General features: G+C 41.7%; 1 protein-coding gene across 2 annotated transcripts in view; it reads right to left on the reverse strand.

Annotated features, from left to right (window-relative positions):
• Positions 1-654: 654 nt before the first annotated feature.
• cers5 (ceramide synthase 5) overlaps positions 655-20990 on the reverse strand; it is a 123442-nt gene continuing 103106 nt past the window's right edge. For both annotated transcript variants that reach the window (XM_059955824.1, XM_059955825.1), the window contains 2 exons: positions 14292-14448; positions 655-5646 (listed from right to left, as the gene is read on the reverse strand). In XM_059955824.1, the coding sequence (XP_059811807.1) occupies positions 5485-5646; positions 14292-14448 (319 nt within the window). In that variant the 3' untranslated portion in view covers positions 655-5484. The remainder of the gene's footprint in view (positions 5647-14291; positions 14449-20990) is intronic.

Consider the following 20990-nt stretch of genomic DNA (forward strand, 5'->3'; position numbering starts at 1 on the left):
AGCTCTTTGACACCAAAATGGTCACTCCACTAGATATCAGCTAATTTTAAGCATCTTTTTCACTCCCTCCCCCACAACTTTTTGAATGAGGATGTTGCTTTTATTAATGCCCCAAATTAATCACTATTTTGAATCACTATTATGCTAGAGCAGCAATCCCCAGGGAAGAGTAGTTTGATGCTGGGCCCAGCTTGGTAGGGGAGTTGGTATCCAAAAAGTCTAACAAAGTGAACAGGTAGTTATCACAAAGAGCACTGACTACTTTGAGCAAGTGCAAAGGATGTCTCTTCTGTTCTTGTGCCCAAAAGCCCCAATGGGTAAATTAATTTTTTAAAAATAGTTTAAGTTCTTCTCATTGTAAATGAAGTCAGGGTCATCCTTTAACTGTTGGTAAAACTCAGCAGGTCAGGCAGCATCTTGGAGGGAAATGGACAGTTGACATTTTGGGCTGAGACCCTTCATCTGGTCCTGAGCTACTGCGTTCCTCCAGCAGTTTGTCTTTCCACTCCAATTTCAGTATCTGCAGTCTCTTGTACTTTGCTCTCTAAATGTCAGATTCTGAATTTGCTTACTGTCTTTCTGTGAGCTGACTTAAAGCACTAAGAGTATGATTGAGTGTACTACTGAGATCAGAAATAAAGTGGAAAGATTCAATTTAAAATATTTAACAATATTTTTATTGCAATGTATCCAGTAAAAAAAAACAGAATTACAAGAATTTCCACCAACACATCCACAGCTTGTCATTGCAAACCACGAGTCTGTATTGACAGAAAGTTTGATGCATTGATTTAAAATGCAAGGCAATTTTGGTACTGTAATTAACAAGGTTGTCCTCCACCCCCTCCCCTAAATCACTGCTGTTGCTAAAGCCACTTAGATCTAGTCATTGGGGTGTTTGGCTCAGAAGGCAGCGTGGAGCCCAAAAAAAAAATCCTCCATCTTCCATCATTTGACAGCCTGGCCAAGACTGAACAAAAGCTCAGCCAGCATCTGCAATGCAGAAATGGGCTGAATTGAGCACAGAAAAGTAGCATTCTACAGCAATATAAACAGTTCAACACAAATCAAAACAGGTGGAGTTGCATGTCCAACAGAACAAGCCCCATCATTTCTCTCCAATAACCCCCCCACCAGTCATCCAATCATTCACACCACAAGGGAGTGCCTACCAAGAGTATCAAAAATCACCTCAAAACAGAAACTGTGTTTCAGTAAGTGGTGCCATTTGCTCCAAGACTCCTGAAGGTGTCAACTTTTGCAATTCTACACTGATGATCAACTCTGGGATTTCCTATTTTGTACACTTGTGTTGTACATCAGGTGACAAGGTTACCAAACAAGCTACTGGTGTTTTAAAGAAATCAAGTAGCTCCATTCTTATTGGCTTCTTCCATTTTTTGATAATTAAACAACTCAGACACTGCTGCCTTGGCCAGGTCCAAACCAGTGTAAGAGGTGGCACCTATGCTGCAAAACAAAGGATAAAATAATTGCTGTAGAGATGCAGGGCCAAACCACAGATATCTACCAAGAAACAGTCAACATTATAACAAGCAAATAGTAGGTGGTCAATTTTACGCAGCTCACACAGTGATCTCATACTTTAATATGACTGGTCCAGCAGAGCATTACAAAAGTTAACAAGAGTCCATCCATTCAAAGGAATGATATAAATTGCAAATCTTTTCATGAAGCATCATTACACAAATTCACCTTTTTCAAAATGAGATCCAGTTTACAGTTGAAAGCTTTCTGTATTCCAGTAATTCTCCAAGCACAGTTAGAGAATCCATCAGTCCCAACTCCAGCCCAGCTTTTCCAGCCTGTGCACATTGTAAGGGACAGCTAGCATCCAGGTCTATGTAATGTAAAAATATCAAATCCACCCCGTTATAACAGGTTGGAGCTATTTTTTTTTAAAAAAGTGGCTGGATCAAATTCCTGGAGCAATGTCCACTTCATATAATAAACAAGGTATAGGTTTCCATTATACCCCCTCCACCACTTCCACAAGCTAAAGAGAAGCCAAAAGGAAACCCAGCCTGGCTGAGCTGATCAGTAGAGGAAGACATGATATTCAACTGGAATAGGATAACAAAAGTGAAGAGTTCATACAATCTCAATAGTTAAAAGGGTGTCACAGTCAAAAAGGTAGTGAGGAAACTTGTAGAATATACACAGTAATTCATTGTTCCTCTAAAATTTCAACATACTCTCATTATTTGATTAGTCACGTGCAGCAAAAAACAACTTCATTTGCCTTTATCAGAGAACTCACACACATGCACTTCTGAGGCATGCCCATGTTTGAGAGGTGGTGGAAATACAATTTTCTCCCCCCCCCCCCACAAATGCCAGCTTACAAAGTTAAAGCTCCCTCTTGCTTCAGAGAATCTTCGTTGTGTCTAGTCAGCACCAGCCAGCCTGCCTGATAGATTGGGTTTAAGAGCTCAGCATTAGAAAGGGCAAAGTAGAAAGCCTCAGAATTACCCAGGGATCAAAAACTCTCCTTGGGCGTGCTGTACACAAAAACCTGACAGTGCAAGACTGCTTCTGTATGAATATCATATTACCTTGAAGGCAAGTAATTGGAGTACTTTACACCATACACACTTCTGCATACAATAACATTCCCTCTGAAAGATTCAAACATGGTGACCTGCTGCAACCCAATTTTTCTAGACTCTTGTGACTCTGAACTGATCCAGAGTGGGCGATGTTACCTTCACTAGTGAAAATGTAGTATGCTCACATCAAGCTTTACATTACAGAATTCAAATGCTCTCAACTGCAATTTCGTGAATTCCTCCCATCTCTCCATTAAACAAATCATGAGGTGGCCCATCATTATTACTCAACAGTTCAAGACAAAATTTGCTACTCAAAAGTGAGATGCTATGGGCTCAGCACAGCTTCCTCCACAAGTCTGAAAGGGCAGGGCAACTGTGGAACAGCAATTTTAAAACATTCATGTTGTACCCCATAATGAAGATTAAAAATTTTTTTAAAATCATTGTGATGCTCATGAATGTGACTACTAAACAAAAAAAAACAAAGCAATCCTGTAGTTTACAATGCTGGATTATACAATTGACTTCAAACAGCCTTGTCCTGAACACACTAAATATTAAAGTTCTGTCTCAACAAAAAAATGCAAGTAAGAAAAACAATGGTCAGTTCAGGCTCTGACCAAGGATTACATGGTTTCAAGGCATCTCCCAAGACACTCTGCAAATCAGCCAGCAAGAACACTACATTGAAAGGATTTTGGACAGATTCCAACAGTTGTTTGTGGGTCAAACAGCAGAAAACTTACTGCCATGTAACCAATCACTTGTTTTGTTTTGCTACAGAAAGTCCTTCAAAAGAGTCCAAACTGTCACCTTTCAGGTCATTCCACATTAAGGTCTTTTCTATTGAGTTCAAATTGCAGAAAACAACAACAAAAATCAGCTCACATCCAAAACAGAAAGCACTCTAGCTACCAACAGCCTCCCCACACAAACTCACTGCAGAAACTGTTCCAAAATAAATCTTGATCAGGTCAGCTCACCATTTTAACCCACATCATTGATTTGACTATTTTGGCTCTTGTGCCTACACAGGAAACTTTTCAGAGTGTTAAAGGGGATCTGCAGTTTTACAATCCAAGGCTCTAGAACAGGCAGCAGCAGTGATTACTGTCAGGAGTTCAGGCTATGCAGGATGAGCAGGCTTGGTGCACCACACCCAGACACAGCACTACCATCCACAGCTACCATTGTGGCACACTCAGAGCCTTTCACAACAGGCAGGCTTTCGCATCAAGGTTCCATTCTTCATGGGCACCCAATGTGGTGTGGGCTGTAGCTGTGGGTGAATGGGATAGTCCAGCTACGAACAAGAGTTGGCCAAAAAAAAAACCCAAAAAATATCTTTGGATAGATGCCTAGTTTTTGCTAGACTTCAGTCCTAATTCAATTCAGGGCCAATTTAATTTGGATTTACCCAACTCTTAGAATTGGTGAGGAGTGACACAGCACCAGGATAGCAATTCAATCCACCAGCCAACTATCAATCAGTTTGAGCTCAGCCAGGCATCTGAGCAGTAGGTTGTGGCAAAATGAATGGTGGAAGAAAGTACAGGAGTGGACTAAAGAGGATTTCCAAAGCTGTTAGCTGAAGCTATTGTTTTATAGGTGCCTTTAACAGCAGGAGCTTGCAAACATTAGAACACTCTCATTCTCCTGGCTCCAGCCCAACAATGCCATTTGTGGGAATTATTTACCATACATAAAAGACACCAATATCCCCATTTAAAATTTTACAGGGGGAAAAATTCAAGACTGTTAGTTGTGATATATAATGTAATCATATAACCTCTAGACAGCTTCAGCACCTGACAATTTCATTGGTTAAAAAGACCACTGTTACCTTTGTAGAAAGTAGTTGACACGGCTGGAGTGCCCTTTTTTTGAAAAAAAGATAAACTCTGCAACTTGTAAACAAACCATTTTGGAACAGTTCCACGCAAATTCTTCCTGAAAACAATCCCCTATAGGCATATTTAACTGTTATTGCAGTGAAATCTGGAGAAGTTTCAACCCCAGGGATTCAGCAACATAAGTAGTAGACAAAAACACTTTCCAACATGCTCCCTTTTAAAATAAAAAAAAACTCGGTTTAATGGATAACTGACCACCCCATATAGATACCCAAAAGGAAATTCCAAAGGGATTCCATTTTAGCTCCCTGACAGACACACATACACACACACACAAAACCTGTTTCAACATTTAGTCAACAGTGGAATGACATCACAAAAAATGACAATTCGGACCCCTGAGCCATTCTCCTCCTGATTCTTTGGATTTAGCAAACTATTCAGTTCCTTTATATAAAAATACCCATGCCAGGGATGGGAAGAATTCAGGCACTGATGCCATTGTCCCCAAAGTTCCCTACATTCCCACGCCACTTAACTGAACACCCATCACCTGAAACTGATCACACAATCCCCACAGTTCAATCCCAGGGTCTTCGGCTTCACTCACGTGCCTCAATTCCAACAATCCAACCCCCCCCAAAAAAAAAATTACAAAAAATGTAACACAACAACAACACCAGCCTGAAATGTAAACTCCACCTTTAGCAATTCGACAAATTGCACAAAGCCCATTTAAAGCAGTGCAGGTGGTTAAATGGGGAGAGGGAAGATGGGAGAATGGGACAACAGAATCCACAGTGTGGCTCCATCCTCCTCATCTAAAGCTGCACTTCAATTTCTCACATTGCTAAAGCACAAACAGAGAGAAAATAAATCAGAACGCCTGGGCGGTTTGCAGGTGTACATTACTGAGCAGGCAGGTAGGCTCAGATACCATGCAGCAACACACAGTTCATTATTTATCATTTTTAAAAATTGTCCAGTGCGGGGTAGTTTTCCATTACAGTCGTCCTTTCTGCACTTAACCCACATTACGTAGTCCATGAGGACACCATCTAATGGTCTCCCACCCATGTTCCAGTGGTTAGGTGCCCATTGGTTCCATTGGCATTGGTGGCACCTTTGCAAGGGCTGTAGTGGTGGAGTTTTGTGCCATTAGTCATGGAATCCTCATCATCGGAGCTGCTCTCAATGTCACTGCGATCATCCTTGGAGACCTGGATGGAAGACAAAGTTCAAATTCTGTTTACCTGCATTGCTGCCACTTCCAAAGCTGAAAAATCAGGCAACAAAATCACCACTGGATCTGAGCCAAATCCTAGTATTCCCTGCGCCAGTTACCCGCATGTGGAAACTCACAGGGTGTGGTGTGAGACTTGGGCCAAGTCTCCACAATATACAATTCCCAGCACTCGGCCATCCGTCACTCCCAACTCAAAGGAAGAGGACGCATTACCCTGGACGTTTTCATGACCCCCCCCCCCCCCCCAACACTAATTCCACCCTACCATAGCTTTGAGAATGCTTCACAAACATAGCCCATCTAACCACCACTGCTGCCTGTGTAGAGTTTGTTCATTCACCTTGACCACATAGGTTTCCCCTGGGTGCTCCAGTCTCCTCCCACGTCCCGGAGATGCATGGGTTGTTAGGTTAGCTGGCCACTCTTTATTTGCTCCCAGTGTGTGGTAGAAGAATCAGGGGAATTGTGGGGTGAGGAGGAGGGGGAAAAATAGGATTATGACAATTGGTGCCTAATGGCCAGTGCAGACTTGGTGGGCCGAATGGCCTGTTTGCATCTTGCATGACTCAATGACAATTCAAAAGAAATATTAACCCAGATTCATCATCCACCCTCTCTGAGTGTGATGCCCAACCTAGTTGTTAAGAATTGCAAAATAGGGTCCCACGAACCCTTTAAAGGATGCTTGAACAGCTTTCTCCCTGCAGTGTATGGAGGGTCTCAGAGGCCACACATTGGGTCACCACATGGAAATTACCCCTGACATTAAGATCTCAGTCTCCAACAGCCATTTCTGTTCTGATTTAGCCTCATTTTCCTTCTAACCCTTCTTCCTACAAAGGCAAGCTAGTCACAAACCGAAGCAAATCGTGCTCTCATAATCCATTCACAGAAGCAAGAGCAGAGGGCACGACATTCTCCTTTTTATTCATTCTCGGGATATTCACCATTGGAAGGCTTGCTTGTACTTGTGCTTGAAACCTTGAACCACAGTTGCTAGAACCCTCAGAACAATCAGAGTGGCTACATTTACCTTTCCCAATGAAAAGCTCCTTAGCTCAGCAATTACTGAGTTGGACAATTTGAAATGCAACTCATCTTTTGAAATTGGGATGGTTTAAGAAAGCGCTTAAACAAAACAAAAGGAAAACACACACAGGGTTCAAAGCTTTATAACCGTAGAACAGGATTTTGTGTCAAGCCCCCTAGGAAAGATGGGTTAGGCCATAGTTGAGTACTGTGTCCAGTTTTTCACCTTACTTTAGAAAGAATGAGGGAGTGTTAGGTTGGAGAAGCTGGAATTTGAGAGGCAAGTTGTTAAGTGTTCAAAAGAGAATCTAGCCAGGGATTTCCCAACTTTTAAATGCCACGGGCCCCTACCATTAACTGAGGGGTCTGTGGACCCCAGGTTGGGAAACCCTGCTCTAGATAGTGAAAGGAACTGTTTCCATTGGTGGAAGGATCAACAACAATAAGTTTTTTTTAAAGCAATCAGCTAAAAGAGCTGAAGGGACCAAAGCATTTCCATGCAACAAGCAGCTGTGTTCTTTAATTCACTACCACATGCAAATCAATAGTAAACACTACAGATGTTGGAAATCCAATACAAAAAACAAGATGCTGGAAACAGTAGATCAGGCAGCATCTGTGGAGAGAGAAACAGAATTATTGTTTCAGGTTCTTTCACTGCATAAATTCCTGATAATAAAAAACACTGCCCAGAAAGTTAATGGAAACTAATCTAACCACTTTCAGAAAGGAAATGGGTCAGTATTTTTAAACAAAATAAAGTTTTTAGGACTCTAAGTGAACAGAGCAATGAGAATGGCACTGACTAGGTTTTGCTCTTACACAAGATCAGCACAATGAGATGGGCCAAATGGGTTCCTGTAGCACTAACACCCATCAAAACTCCATGAATAAATAAATCAGTTGAAGACAAAAGCCTGTTCTACAAACCACAAATAATTACATTTTTTAAAAAATAAACTTGGTCACCAGCAGCATCTGAGTGATTGAGGCCATGTCATCTGGTTGGCTTTTAAAAGATGAAGCACAGGAAGGCCAAATAAGTGGCAACCCAGAAGCCTCATTCACTGCTGGCCTACAGCACAAGGCAGAAACTCCCGCTCTTGCACCTCATCGGTGAACATGGTCCATTAAGTTATAAAACCAAATAGAATCTAAATCGATTTTAGTTTATTTCCTAACCGAAATGTTCAGTGCTAAGGACTCATCCGCCTCAAAAAAAAGGCAGAAACTCCCAGCATGTGCTTCCCAAATCATTCAGCAGGTGGCACTCTGGACCAGGCCACACACAGTTGGCTGCTGCTGACTAGTTTCAACTGCATTGGACAGGTGCGGAACAAGCTCCTCCCTGGTGACATCTGTAACTCACCCTTGGTTGGCCTGTCTCCCAGAGCACATGCTTCTGGTTTGCTGGTATTAAGCAACTGGAAAACTCACCAAAAGATGGCCAACATAAAGCACACGCTTCTAACTTCTAAGGAATGAATCCTTTGTGGAAATGCCAGAATTCCCAACTCCTCAGGGGTGGGGGAAAACAAAAAAAGCTCGAGTAGAGAATTTGCCTAAACAGCATGCCAACTTCTGAATGCTGTTGTTTTAACTGTGAAAGGGCTACTCCCAATACACAAAAAAATTCAATACCTTGGGTTAAATGTAGAGAGTCTGCACAAGTCTAAGAACCTGTGGATTTAAATTATGGCAGAGAGAATTATGTAAAGGGAATGTTAGTCAAAAGGCTCACACATCTATCATCTTGTTTTGGACCAGTAAGTTTGTAAGATGCAGATGCCAAGCACAATTATTTAGGGGCAAGAGATAAAACTGATGCACAGGAGAGTAACTTACCAGCCCCATTAGACAACAGCTGGGAAACAATTTGTCTTTCAGAAGCTTGTTTCTTTTAAGACAAGGAGTTGTATTCATTACAGGAAAATTAATTTAAAAAGTTAAATGCAGATCAACCTTGCATACAGGGAGAAGAGAATGGACCAATTTTCCAAGCTAGCATGACAAGTTCTTGGGGTCTTATACCAGTACAGTGAGGAGCATAAAAGAATCCAGGCCCTACCTAATAGTGGACAGAGAGAGAATCACCACCTCCCTCTTATTATCAGTGTTTGTTTCTGACAGCTCAAGCAGCAGGGGACATGGAGGTGGGCAAGGGAGCAAATCCTGTCAAAGGCGGCAAATTGCCATACAAGGCTACTTTCCTTCCATCTCTTTCCCAGTAATATTTACACTGGCATGTTAGTACTTGCAATCAAGATAAAATATTTTTAAAAACAAAGCAGCCAGTTACATTTGTTAGCAAATGTTAACAGATACAAGATAAGGCGTATTTATGTGTGAATGAACTCATTCAGATACCAAAACAAAGTCAAACAAAACCCTGGCATGAGAGAGACTGCAGATGCTGAAAACTGCATCCTCAATCCTGATGAAGGGCCTTGGCCAAAATGTCAACTGTTCATTTCCCTCCATAAATGCTGAGTTTCTCCAGCAGTTTGAGTGTATTGCTTTAAAATGAAACCCTACATCACTTTGGAAGTGTCAGGGTTTCAATGGTTTTCTGTCCTCAAGAGATTAATAGGCAGGGGATGGGGAAGAAAGGTGTTTTTTTAAAAAATTCAACAGGTTAAATTAACAGAGGGAGGATTAAACACAAAAGGGATTTAAATACATTTGTAGAAAGGCTTCATTTAGACATTAACCAGTCATTTGCCTTGACATTTTATTAAGTCTCCAAACTGACATTTTAAACCAAGTGACACAGCTAGAGGACGACATTCAGCTGCTTTGCTTACCATGGTTTCATTGCCTTTTATGTTCCAAACTCTGCCCTGCCACCACACCCCTTTATGTAGTAAAGATGCTCATTTGACAACTGAATGAAGGACACTACATACTTAAAGTTTTCACCAACTGATTTGCTCCTAGATTGTGGAGGGTTGAGTAATTACTCTCAATACCTTAAGATCCTCTAAAGGCCAGGCAGTGTCAAAGAGAAACAGAGCTCATGTTTCGCATCGATGGCCTTTCACAAAAATAGCTAAAATGAGAAGTCACCAACCTGAAACATTACTGCAGAACTTTGGGATGGTGGATGGGGTGCCAAGCAAATGGATTGCTCCATCCCAGAAGGCATTGGCCTTCCCAAGTGTTGGGGGTCACACTTACCCAGGCAAGTAGAGAGTGGTCCATCTCCACATGACTGTAGATGGGCCTGGGGGAGTGTCAAGAGAGCTACTTGGCGAGCTGCTCTGATAGGCAGTATTTACTGGTTGACTCAGTTGAGTGGATGATTGTGCCCAAGGTCACGAGTTCAGCTTCTGTTTTCCCAGCAACCAACACAACCACCATGTAATAGTGTCTTCAACACAACCCTTCAAACTGAGCACTTTGAAACCTTGAAATATAATAGCTCTGAGCCTTTGTTCTCACTGGAGATCACCAAACAGCAAGGCCTGAAGCAGAACCTTTGCCATCCAGTGTGAGCGGAGCATCAAGCAGTGGCAGTGCTAACAAACCCGATCATTCATAAAGCAGCAGAATTATTCATTTACTTTAAAAAAAAGTGGCTAAGAAAGTTGCTCGTGTCTATATTTGCAGTATATTGAAGCCATACAAGGGGAAATTGAATGGTTCGTAAAAACAAAATGACCTGGGATATCTGTACGATTTCACTCCTGGTAACTGGGAAAGCAGTGCAATGTTAATTACTGGCATTAGTTGCAACCCCTGCGCTTACAGGTGGTGCCATGCTGTTATTTCAGGTTGCATTATGCAGAGCAGAAAGGGGCTGCAGTTCAATGAAATTACACAACCATGCAAAAGCAGGGAGAGGATTGCATGCAGTGAAATAATCAGGCAGAGTGTTGGACTACTATCTCCAACAGTTGCAACACTTACAAGCAAAAGGTCCCACTTCCCGGTGTATAGTGATAGAAAGAATAAAAAACACAAGGGAGGGAAAGAAGAGACAGAAACAAAATGAAACCAAATCTTGCACCACAGAAAAGCTGGTCAATAAATTCTTGTTCAGTCGGATCATTTAAAGCAGGTACATGTACACAGATACACAGAAGAAACGCAACACCAAGTACAGCTGCAGCCCCAGGGTCAGAAAGCAGTGTCCGTGGTTCACTAGTTAATTTACCACGGGCATCGGTCTACACCTACTGTGCCTATAGGTGGAGGAAAACTTGGAATATTTAATATTGCAATTAAAAGTGACAAATCAGTTTAAATTCAAAACTAAACATTTATGTCGGCCTTTGATTTTCAATTACAAGAGAACAAGTGCAGGGAATCCCTTCTAATCATTTCTTCTGACAGGAATGGAGAAGGAAAAGAGGAAAGTATAGGCAGTTGAGCCCACAGAAGGCCAGTAAACCACAAAGAGGTTCATTTAATTGGCAGACTGACAACTGATATTGGTTGGAACAGAGAGTGAGTGCGTGGCAGCAGTTAATAGTCATTGTGTACTCTTTGTGCTCTGCTGTTTGATGCCCTTCAGAAGTGCTGCATGTTATTTGGTAAAAGTAGAAGTGAGAAATGCCTCCTGCCCAACCGCCCTAGGGATCTCATTACAGCAAAAGAGGATTGTGTCACAGAACGTGCAAGTAACCAGCCTTCCCTCTATGGTAAAGCTGCCTCGGTAAAGCAGCCATCACAAAGAACCCATCCACTCCAGACATTCTTTCCTTTCCCACCAGGCAGAAGATACAAAAGACTAAAACACATACCATCAGGCTTAAGGGCAGCTTCTCGATACCAGAATCTTGAATGGATCTCTTGTACGATAAGATGACCTTTGGCTTTGTAATCTACTTTGATCGTGCACTTTATTGATTATCTGGCCTTTGCTGTAGCTTTTACACTTTTCTCTGTATTACTATCGATTTAGTACTGTGTAATAATTTGATCTGTATGAACACTTACCCACCTTTTCAATGCATCTTAGTACATGGGACAACATAGATCAATAGTACATATCACCAAAAGCCAAATATATCAGGAATCAACCTATTTAAATATTTTTGATTACAACTCTCTACCCTCCCCATATCCTGTTCATACATAAACACAGATGCTAATATAGCTCACAACCAATGGCAGTGAAGCACACTTAACAAAGGCAGAACCTTTAAGACAGAGCAATTACATAAATCCATGGGACCTGTCCAGATACCTGCTCATCTCCCCTAAAAAAGTAGTGAGTACTGTAGCTTCAAGTATTTTATGTTCCTGCTGAAGGTCAAGATTGTATCAAAATGCAGAGGGCATTAGATCATTAACCCAATGTTTGTAATGCTTAAATAAAATTAGAAAACTAATTGGGTCTCAACATTGCAGGTCAGATTTAATCAAATTCATGATGAATGGCTTCAGAAAGTGCACAAAAAGAGGTGAAAGGTGGCAAGTGGAAGTTGCAATGGAAAATGAACTGACTTTGTCAAGCTACAGGACAGTTACAATCAATTTTTAAGAGCACCATTTTCACTCAGCATACAGCTATTCTCGAGTCGAGCTTGGAGGTTACCGACTCTGGGCAGATAATTTTGACGGTTACCGACTCTGGGCAGTAATTAATGGGGCATCAACCACAATACCTTTATTACATGCCAGCAAGCTGTAACAAAGGAGGACATATGATGCTGTTAGGATTCAGCAATCAAATGGATGGGGGGTGGGGGGTGGGGGGTGGTAGAAAGAGAGGAAATCCCTCTGTAACTGACCCTATTATCAGTTTTAATGACAGGCAATCCTTTTCATTCATTTATGGGATGCAAATATAGCAGGCAAGAAAATTTAGTGCCTTTCATTGGTTGCCCCTAAAGCAGCACTGTGTCACAGCTTAAAAGACAAGATCAATCCCAGTAAGTGGGGGGGGGGGGGGGGGTCATCTACAGACTACCCGAAAGTGGGTATATACCAAAAAAAAATGGAAGATCAAAGTAAAATGTGTTTTCCAGCTAATGTAAGGTTAATTGGTCAAACCTCATGCCTAACTGCATCAAAAGCCTGCTGAGAGAGCACTTACCATCAAATTTAGTAATAGGGAATGAACCACAGATATACAAGTAGGGATCCAGGCAATATTAATAATACATTTCAAAATAAATGAAAAGGACACAAAGAAGATTGGACAACATAACTGAAGAAAAGCTCATTCTGAAGGGACGAGAACAAAATATCAGAAAAATTCAAATGGTTAATAATATTGTTTGGGAATAATATGGAACACAATGAGGCGATTTCAAATGGTGTTAAGAATACAAGAATAATGTTTGTCATAAGAACAAAAAGATTAATGAAACATAAACGATAGGAGGTGGAGTCAGATATGGTTGCTGTGTTTAAGAGAGTCAGAGACAGATGGTGCTAAACAGCGACTCCTTTGCTTACATCTTCGGAAACAGCTATATTTCCATCTTGAATATCTCTATTTTTCCCTTTCAGGTTTCTTTTGAAGATCCTGACCTGGAGTTACATGCAGGCTTCGGTTCTTTGTGGGAATAGGACCCGCTCTTGGGGTTTCATAACCAGCTGTTGTTGCTGAGCACACCAAGGACTCAGCCTAAGAGTCTGGCTCGGATTTGGAAGGCTAGGATCTCGGAGCTCGGAGCTCTGGAGATGGGTGGATTGAGGGTTGGTGTCACGACTGGAGACACGTGTGCCGTCAGGGGAGTCAGAATATCTGCGGCTGTGTGCCCAATTTTTTTTTTTGGATACAGAGCTTGAAAAAAGTGACGTGGGGGACTTTTAACATCATAAACCAGCGAGTTGTTTGTTATGTCTCCCTCTCGCTGGGAAGAGAGAGAGACTGTGGCATGTCGAATACTGGGTGAAATGCAAAGTCTTTGGGTTACTGTAAGTCTGTGTTTTTACCGTTGCTTTGCTACACGCTTGAGTGCTCGGTGGTGGGTGCCGCTGCATTTTTTTGCCAATGGGGGGAGGGGGGATTGTTGCTTGCTGCCACTTATGTGTGAGAAGGGGGAGTTCGGGGGGGGAACTTTGGGGTTCTAACATTTGACTCTCGTTCATTCTTTGAGGCATTCTCTGTTTTCGCAGATGGTTGTGAAGAGAAAGCATTTCAGGATATATATTGTATATATTTCTCTGACATTACATTAGACCTTTGATACTACAAAGCAAGGTATAGAATGATAGAATGTGGGCAGAAAGGTCAGCATGGACATGGGATGAAAAAGGTTTTCTAATTGTGGCTGTAGGACCTTTCCCAGCTACATGACGGCACTGACAAAGTCCTCTGTTTAACACTGCATCTGAAAGATGGGAAATCCAATAGCACACTTCCTCAGAATTACAAACCTTAAAATAAACAAAGATTTTATTCCACTTCCCTCTCTCACGGCCAAATTAGAAATATGGAAGTCTCAGTCCCATAGTCATTAGTGTTTCTGTAAGACCAGCTAAGGAATGAATATAATCTTGCTTCTAAGCTTCACCACCAAAGTTCACCCTAACAAGTTGAAACTGCAATTAATGGCCAGGAATTGTGCATTTTCTGATAAATTTCAGCCAAGAACAGAAAAACTTACTCTACTGTTAAAGGTTTAAAATTACCTTTCCCTTAACGACAGCTTTGTATGCAATGCGTATAATAAGATATGACCAGATGGCGTGTAGAACCTGTAGTAGCAGCAACAGAATGTTGAAGACCCACCAGGATGGGTATGGCCCAATGATCTCCCAACTTTCAAAAAGTGTTGTATTTAAAATCCTGAAAATGAAATAACACAAAATATTCAATTTTCCAACAGACAAGGGGTGTGTGTGTGTGTGTGTGTCTGTGTGTGTGTGTGTGTGTGTGTCTGTGTGTGTCTGTGTGTGTCTGTGTGTGTCTGTGTGTGTCTGTGTGTGTCTGTGTGTGTCTGTGTGTGTCTGTGTGTGTCTGTGTGTGTCTGTGTGTGTCTGTGTGTGTCTGTGTGTGTCTGTGTGTAAAATATTTTTTAAATGTTTAAATACTACACGTTTTCCCTCTTGTTCAGTTGCACCCTCATCCAGGTCAGAAGGTTATGGGCCATGTAGCTTTGACAGAAAGCCACGCTGTCAGAAGTTAAAGCAAAGCTCCATCTGCTCTCCTTGGCAAATTGTAAAAAAAAATCTCCTGGAAAGCATCAGAGTTCTTCACTAGAGTCCTGGCCAACAGTATCACTGAAAATTGGTCACCTCACTTAACTATATATTGGAGCTTATTGTGTTTCCCATGTAACTTCCTACCCTCTTATCAGGAAAAAAAGAACTGATTGCAGGTTACACTGCGAACCTGTTATACTGTTCTGGGAGCAGCCCAGAGACACATATGAAAGTTCACTTCAGCTGTCTGCAATGCAGCCTCTCTGGGGTACACTTTTGAAAGTGGAATCTTTTCTAGGAAAAATCATGATATCACAGAGCTTCACCCAAAATATTGGCATATTCAGGTCATGATGAAAATCCCACCAGACTCCAAAAACAACTTCCCAGTTGTAAAACAATCAGGCTAGATGCAGGAAGATTGTTTCCGATGTTGGGGAAGTCCAGAACGAGGGGTCACAGTTTAAGGATAAAGGGAAGTCTTTTAGGACTGAGATGAGGAAAAACTTCTTCACACAGAGAGTAGTGAATCTGTGGAATTCTCTGCCACAGGAAACAGTTGAGGCCAGTTCATTGGCTATATTTAAGAGGAAGTTAGATATGGCCCTTGTGGCTAAAGGGATCAGGGGTATGGAGAGAAAGCAGGTACAGGGTTCTGAGTTGGATGATCAGCCATGATCATACTGAATGGCGGTGCAGGCTCAAAGGGCCTACTCCTTTACCTATTTGCTATGTTTCCCATCCAACCCAGTGAAACTAAAACTATCCAGATAACTAGAATTTTATTATAAAAGTGTTGCTGTGGTTGGGTAAATTGTGTTGAGGAGATTTGGTTCATCAATAAAAATACTTGAAAACTTCTACAAATGCACTGTGGAGAGCATTCTGACTGGCTGTATCACCCTTTGGTATTGTGGGGGGGGGGTTACTGCACAAAATTGAAGTTGCAGAAACTTGTAAAATTAGTCAGCTCCATCGTGGATACTAGCCTCCGTAGTATCAAAGACATCTTCAAGGAGCAGTGCCTTAGGAAGGTGTCATCTGTAATTAAGGACCTCCATCACCCAGGACATGTCCTCTTCTCACTGTTACTATCAGGAAAAGGCACAGAAGCCTGAAGGCACACACTCAGCAATTCAGCAAACAGCTTCTTCCGCTCTGCCAGATGGACACTGAATCCACGAACACTACATCACTACTTTTTTAAAAAAAACCTTTTGCACTAATTTAACTATTTAATAGGCATACTGTATATACTTACTGTAATTCAGTTTTCTCCCTATATTTATCATGTATTGCATTGTACTGCTGCTGTAAAGTTAACAAATTTCACGACATATACCGGTTATATTAAACCCGATTCAGATTCAAAACAAATATTCAAAAACAATCCAAAATTCCTATATTTGGAAAATTAAATATCAACCTGTGGATTGTTTTTAAACACAGGTTGCTAAGCCAGATAAACTAGAACTATAATTACGCTACATCTACAACTTATGAACTTTGGGACTCCCATCATTACATGCCATATCGCCATGGGACACAGAGAAATATGAAACACTGATGAATGAAATAACTAAAGATACACGTGCATTCTTTCACCCACCCACCCTTCTAATTGCAAGGAATAATGGAGCCATTGTTAGATGCCATTTGCTTGGTCATTTCTTTCCTTGCAACCCTCTGACTTGTTAACACGAAGAAATTGGAGCATGTTACTGTTATTTTTAGAGATGCAAAACAATACCAGCGTTTTCACACCCATATCAATGAACTTAATATCACGTGATCCAATGCCAATCCTTTATGGACAGACAGATGAATGGAGAAATGCCAGTTTAAAGCTTTAAGTTCTGAATGAAGCCTAGAATCAAATAACACGGTTAATTTTCACAAACACCTTTCTAAAATAGGTGTTTCTTAATAGTTGCACTGTATTGCTGTTAATACACAGACTTGGCTTGTTTACTTTGGGGTGTCAGAGGTCAAGGGGAGACCTGAAAAATTTACAAAAACTAAAAGAGGCACAGATACAGTCAGGATCTCTTTTTTCAGGGTAGAAGTGTCAGAAACCAGAGGGCACAGCTTTAAAATAAGAGGGGGAAGTTTAAAAGGTGTGTGGGGCAAATTTGTTTTTAAAATACAGAGTGGTAGGTGTCTGGAGTGCTCTGTCAGTGGTGATGGAAACGGATACAATAATGGGTGTTCAAGAGGCACTGAGACAGGCACATGAAATTAGTTTAATTCGTCATTGTGTTTGGCACTGATATCATGGGCTGCAGGGCCTGTTCCTGTGCTGTACTGCCCTGTGTTTCTATAGAATTACCTCCATTTGGATGCAAACCGGATATACATTAAATTCACTGGATTCCCATTAATTTTCCTGACTCTCCCTTACAGGAAGGCACTGCACCTCAGTTTAACAGACTCTGTAGTATTTTAAACTACTGTGAGAAACACAGCAACAGACTTGCTAAAAGTGGAAATTTATTGCTCAGCTGTTACCAGTTTGCCATTTGCAAAAAGCAGCAGACAAAAATCTTGAAATACAATCCTCAAAATTAAAAAAGCCAGGAATAGTCTCATAATTCCAGGCAATACTTTTTTTTTTAATAAAAGTCTGATTTAGTCAATTCAATAAACCCCACTGGTGCACTTTTTCATTAAACAGATGTTTAGATTAGAAATCACCCAATTACTGTGAGACCAAGGACAGTAACAACAATCCATTTTATAAAGAAGTCAGATTTGAGGACACTGAGTTACTTCGGAATTTTGGCAAAGTCAAGCAATTTGAGCAGTTAGACTAAGATATTGCTTCTTGCAGCACTTGCTGTAGGTTTAAAAATCTTACATCTGTGCTCAAGGTGAACTTCATCATTATTAATATGGGACTCAACATTAATAATGGAAACTTTCTCCATAAACCAATCACACTGTAATTATATCCTCCAAAGCAGGGGGAGGGGATTAACAGTGTTTACACCAGTTTCCACTGTAACTGGTCAGAAGTTTCCAATTTTTATAATAGCTGTTCCTAGTAGTGTGCTCTTCTGGATCAAGATCTCAGGGCTGTGACACCTGGACTGGAAGAATGGCTCCAACAATTCCTGGGAACAACACCCAAGTGCTCCCATCACCACCAGGATTACTCTGGCTTTAACCTTACATATCTTTGCTATCTGCTCTTTCAAGCCTTGGGATTTCTCCAGCTTCTCATTGTTTTTCCCTGATGTTCCTGTCATTCTGGATCGCCACATCTATTACTATTGCTTTCTTCTGCTCCTTGTCCAGTATTACTCTGTCTGGCTGGTTGGCCGGTACCTGCTTATCAGTCTGTATTGGGAAGTCCCACAGGATCTTAGCTCTATCATTCTCCACTACCTTCTCAGGTGTTTCCCATTTGGACTTGGGAGTTTCCAATGCATACCCAGTGCAGATGTTCCTGGACACAATTCCTGCAACTTGGTTGTGCTGTTCAGTCTATGCCGTCCCTGCCTATATCTTGCAGCCTGCTACTATGTGCTGGATGGTTTCAGCAGATTCCTTGCGGTCTGCATCTTGGGTTTTGTCTGGTGTGACAGACCCCACTTCTATTGCTTTTGTGCAAAGTGTCTGTTCTTGTGCAGCCATGAGCAGCACCTCTGTGCTGTCCCTCAGCCCTGCCATTTCCAACCATCGGTAGGACTTTATGTCAGCCACCTCTGATATCTGGCAATGGTACATCCCATGCAGCTATATCGGACCCTGGTCAGACCCCACTTGGAGTATTATGCTCAGTTCTGGTCACCTCGCTACAGGAAGGATGTGGAAACTATAGAAAGGGTGCAGAGGAGATTTACAAGGATGTTGCCTGGATTGGGGAACATATCTTATGAGAATAGGTTGAGTGAATGTTGTCTTTTCTCCTTGGAGCAACAGAGGATGAGAGGTGACCTGATAGAGGTGTACAAGATGATGAGAGGCACTGATCGTGTGGATAGTCAGAGGCTTTTTCCCCCCAGGGCTGAAATGGTTCCCACAAGAGGACACAGTTTTAAGGTGCTTGGAAGTAGGTACAGAGGAGATGTCAGAGGTAAGTTTTTTTTACATGCAGAGAGTGGGGAATACATGGAATGGGCTGCCAACGACGGTGGTGGTGGTGGATACAATAGGGTCTTTTAAGAGACTCCTGGATAGGTACATGGAGCTTAGAAAAAATACAGGGCTATGGGTAACCCTAGGTAATTTCTAAAGTACGTACATGTCAGCACAGCATTGTGGGCCAAAGGGCCTGTATTGTGCCGTAGGTTTTCTATGTTCTATTGGCAGAGGAGGCTCAAGGGGCTGAATTGCCCATCCTGTTTCTTGTGGGCTTACAATACACAGGACGCACAAATTTGATATTCTAGATTCAGCTCCGTTGTTTGGCCTTTAGATCTCCTCATCTGCACCCAGACACCAAACCTCAAGCCACAACAATGGTTCCTGATTTTTTTTTTGAAAAATGTTACTCATAACAAAACATTTCCCCCTGATCAAGGGCTGAATAGGTTCATAGTCCAAATTGACTTTGACAATGCTTGAACCAATTGGACATACAGAATGTAGCAATGCCCCTTTAAAAGGCACTAATGAGTCAAAACAGGAAGAGGAAAGGCTATGGGGAGGTGGAGGTGGTACAGCAGCAATAAAAAGACATTGGGAAGCTGGTGGGGACTTACTGCTCCAAAACAGGATAGCAGTGACCATCAACCTTTAAAGACTGGTAGAGATTTGCACACACTTTATTGTGGAAAATATGTTCTGCACAGCCTTCCTGAATCTGTACTTGTGTTAGTACCTAAACAAGACTGGAATAGCAGGCCAACATATATGCAATAATGCCACTAATTCTACTTCAGACTGGGAATGAATGGGGGGGGGGGGGGGGGAGAGAGAGAGGGTAAAATACTTGGTAATTTGCTTCGTGGAATGATCTCCATATAATCACCCAACAGGAACACAAAGACCATTAAAAACAGGAGGGCAAATTTAGGAGCCTACGTAGACTTTGTGCTGAATAGCTTCCTTCACCATCATAAGGAAACATGGTAAATAGGATTCTTACTTTCTTGGAAAGAGTAATTGGAATTTGCTAGCTGAGATAAAGAAGCCATATTATACAAGTATTCAAGTTACTTACAACATTATACTACATACTGTTTATGCAACCCCGCAGCTTGCCCCCCCCCCCCCCCCACACATGCATGCACTGCAGGGCACGATTTGCTGCTGAAATAACTTAGCAAATTTATCCCTAGAAAGTCAGAGGCCAGATCTGACCGGCAGACAGCTTGTTTAGCAGTTCTCACCCAGCAATGAGTATTCACTTGAGTTACACTATCACCAAATACATGCAAATATGGTTACACAAAAAGTCACCACATAACTAACAGGGGGTACAGGAGTAATTGCCTTGTGTAAACCTGCAAGTAACTCACATTTTGCTTTGCATTGTTGAACATACTGGCACTTTAATCCCCTGACAGACGACAAATGCATTTAGAAGTGAGAATAAACCCTGGGCTTAAAAAGGAAAGGAATATATTCCAAGGAGATAAAATTAATGTCACATTTGGCGGGGAGAAAACATGACCAATGTTAATCTGCAAAGCAGCTGTCCTGACTGTCAACACCAAGATCTTTTCACTCACACAGTACTACAACCCTCAAAACAGTCCAGAGTGACAAGAAACTGGGAGTAGTTTACACTGTTCTAAGTTTGCTACGCCACTTACTGAGATCATCTGATCCCCTCTAATCGTAAGAAAAGATCAGAGAGAACATGCAACACACTTAAATTGGGAGCAAAAATTTCACCTTCACCACACCCTCCATCCTGCGTTCACAATTCCTCAAGTCCTGTTTAAATGTGGGAGAGATTTCTACCTCCACCCTTTCAAGCAGCAAGGATCAGATCCTTGCCATTCACTGGTATAGTTTTTACTCCATCTACCCTCTGATCTTTCTACAAACTTCTTTAAACTCGTGCCCCTGGTCCTTGACCTGCTCTGCCAAGTAAAACAAATAGGAAGGATATTGTAATCTTACAGACTTTAAATACTTTAAATTATGTCTTGCTCAGCTTCCTTTTTCTCCCCCCCTCCCCCCCAGAAAACCAACCCTGGAGTGGTTCAGACAGGAGTACACACCCACTTTTCA

This window comes from Hypanus sabinus, chromosome X1 (assembly GCF_030144855.1).
Source record: "Hypanus sabinus isolate sHypSab1 chromosome X1, sHypSab1.hap1, whole genome shotgun sequence".
NCBI classification, from domain to species: Eukaryota; Metazoa; Chordata; class Chondrichthyes; order Myliobatiformes; family Dasyatidae; genus Hypanus; species Hypanus sabinus.